Genomic DNA, 2,390 nt, shown 5'->3' on the forward strand with positions numbered 1-2,390 from the left:
TCTACAAAGAAGAAAGGTTTTCTACTTTTGCAAACTTCAGGTGAGACTTGTCTGCCTGAATCCCCTGAGTCAGAAATTGCCAGCTTTCAAGGTTCAAATGTTTCTAAGGGAGCCAATTATCATCTCTATGTCATTTCTAAGACTGTCTATCAGGAATAATTGGCTCACTCTGAAATGTGCTCTCTTCATTAAAAATAAATAATTAATTAAAAAAGAAAATAAAAACACACGTAAGAAGAAGACTTCCGCCTTCCTCCTGAACTTTATCTTCTGGACAACATGCTTTGGGTGGTTTCAAAGTTATAAACTGCTTCAGTTTTCTCAAGATGACTAGGTTCGCTCCCGTAGGATTTAGCAGTTAGAGCTTGCACAAACTACAGAATGTGTGTTTCAGTTCTCATGCTATGGTGTTCAGATTATCAGAGCCCACATATAACAGCTCTGCTTATACCATCAGCAGGGGTGAAAAATGTTTTTTACTCTAATACTCTGAGTCTTGTGGGTTACTATATCATGACATTGCTCCTTTGTATTTGTCCTTCTCTGGGCCATGCTGTAACTCTGTTAGAAAGTGAATTCCTCTGCTGTTACAATACAAACTGGGAATGTAGGAGGCATCCACTTCTATTCTGTATCTCTCCACAATTTGCTGGAACAGAAGAATGCTGCAACTCCACAGGTTCCTGAAACTGCAGAGCTCTTTGGGAACTTGGACACAGATAGCTTCAGCAAGTTATCAAATGTAAATATATGGGGTGTTCTTTGTGCAGAAGGTAAGTTCAAAAGCACAAGCATAAGAGGAGAATATTTTCCTTGCAGCAGTTTTTGCTGCTTTGTGCATGCATGACCTGCAAATAGGGAAGTTGGAAACGTAGCAGGAAAAGAGTGCATTGCATATTGTGATTTGATGGCAATTTTTGATTTGGTGTTACAGAGGTGGAAGGACCTTGGCAGCAAAGACCTGCATCTTAAATCTATCTATCTCTCCCCCCGCCCCCGCCTTTTTTTTTTTTGAAGGAAAGAACAATAACAAATATTTGTGGAATGGGGAGGAATGGAGAAATGGAGATGTAAGTAGTGAGGAAAGATTTTATTTTGAATGAATGAATTGAATCTTTAAAGAAACTGTGTTGCTGTCTTCCTCTCACCATGACAGAAAGCACATTTGGATGGGGAATGTCACGCCTGTGACTGAGTTTGTTCTCGTGGGATTTCCAAACCGCTATGAAGTGGAGATCATCTTCTTTGTGGTGTTCCTGCTCGTTTATTTAGTGACTGTCTTGGGAAATGCTCTTGTCATTGTACTGGTCTATACAGACTGCCATCTCCATTCTCCCATGTATTACTTCCTCAGCAATTTGTCCTTCATTGAAATGTCCATGACTTCCTCTGTTGTTCCAAAAATGCTGGCAAACTTCCTGTCAGAGAAGAAGACCATCTCCTTTGCTGGCTGCTTTAGCCAACTCTACTTTTATTTCTCCCTGGCTGCAACAGAGTTCATCCTCTTCGCCATCATGTCCTATGACCGCTACGTGGCAATATGCCACCCCCTGAGGTATCCCACCATCATGACGGAAAGGATGTGTGGCCAGCTTCTTCTGGGTGCGTGGGTGGGTGGCGTGGTCTTGATCTTGCCGTTAGTGATCCTGAAAGCCAAGCTGCCATACTGTGGTCCCAACATCATTGACCACTACTTCTGTGACAGTGCACCTCTCCTGCACCTCGCTTGCACGGACATCTGGGTTGCTGAGCTGAGGGCTTTTGTGGTGTCCATTCTCCTGCTCCTCGGCTCTTTGGCACTGACTGTGTTCTCCTACACCTGGATCATTTTGACCATAGTCCGTATCCCATCTGCCCAGGGCAGGCAGAAAACCTTTGCCACTTGTGCTTCTCATTTCACTGTTGTTTCCCTGGGTTTTGGCATCTCCATCTTCATCTATGTCAGGCCTTGCCACGCGAACCCTGGACACCTCAACAAAATCCTCTCTGTTCTCTCCAGCATTGTGACTCCTCTTTTAAATCCCTTCATATTCAGCCTAAGGAATCAGCAAATGAAAGAAGCCTGGAAAAATGCTTGGCACCATTGCCTGGGGATGGCTGAGGAGGCCAGAAAGCCATGAGAATCATTGTGGCTTGTATGAAGTCAATCCTTGACAAATCTCAACAGGATCTCAGCATTCATGGTGTCTTCCATCAGAATGTGGCCCGTTACAGCCAATGTTGAGGAATAGCATGTCTCAAAGATCAGCTTCATGGCAGCACTGTTGTGTCAGGCCCCACCAACATTCTCCTGCACTTCAGGCAGTGATGGAGGTCTGTGTGGTGCTATGTGGTTGTTGGGCACAAAACAGTCTCCTAATCAGAACAAAAGGCTTTAAGACTGAAAGGAA

The 2,390-nt window shown here is 44.0% G+C and overlaps 1 protein-coding gene across 1 annotated transcript; it reads left to right on the forward strand.

The window, feature by feature from the left end:
* The first annotated feature begins 1,169 nt into the window (after positions 1 to 1,169).
* LOC148592329 (olfactory receptor 6C4-like) lies at positions 1,170 to 2,120 on the forward strand. Its single transcript, XM_088535166.1, has one exon. It carries the CDS (start codon positions 1,170 to 1,172, stop codon positions 2,118 to 2,120), a length of 951 nt encoding a protein of 316 aa, XP_088391292.1.
* The last annotated feature ends 270 nt before the right edge of the window (positions 2,121 to 2,390 follow it).

Source organism: Tinamus guttatus, unplaced genomic scaffold (genome assembly GCF_059628265.1).
Source record: "Tinamus guttatus ecotype Peru unplaced genomic scaffold, ASM5962826v1 Tinamus_guttatus_pri_ptg000618c, whole genome shotgun sequence".
Lineage (NCBI taxonomy): Eukaryota > Metazoa > Chordata > Aves > Tinamiformes > Tinamidae > Tinamus > Tinamus guttatus.

Excerpts from the sequence above, each read along its gene's own strand:
- LOC148592329 (XM_088535166.1), top strand. The coding sequence starts at position 1,170 with ATGGGGAATGTCACGCCTGTGACTGAGTTTGTTCTCGTGGGATTTCCA.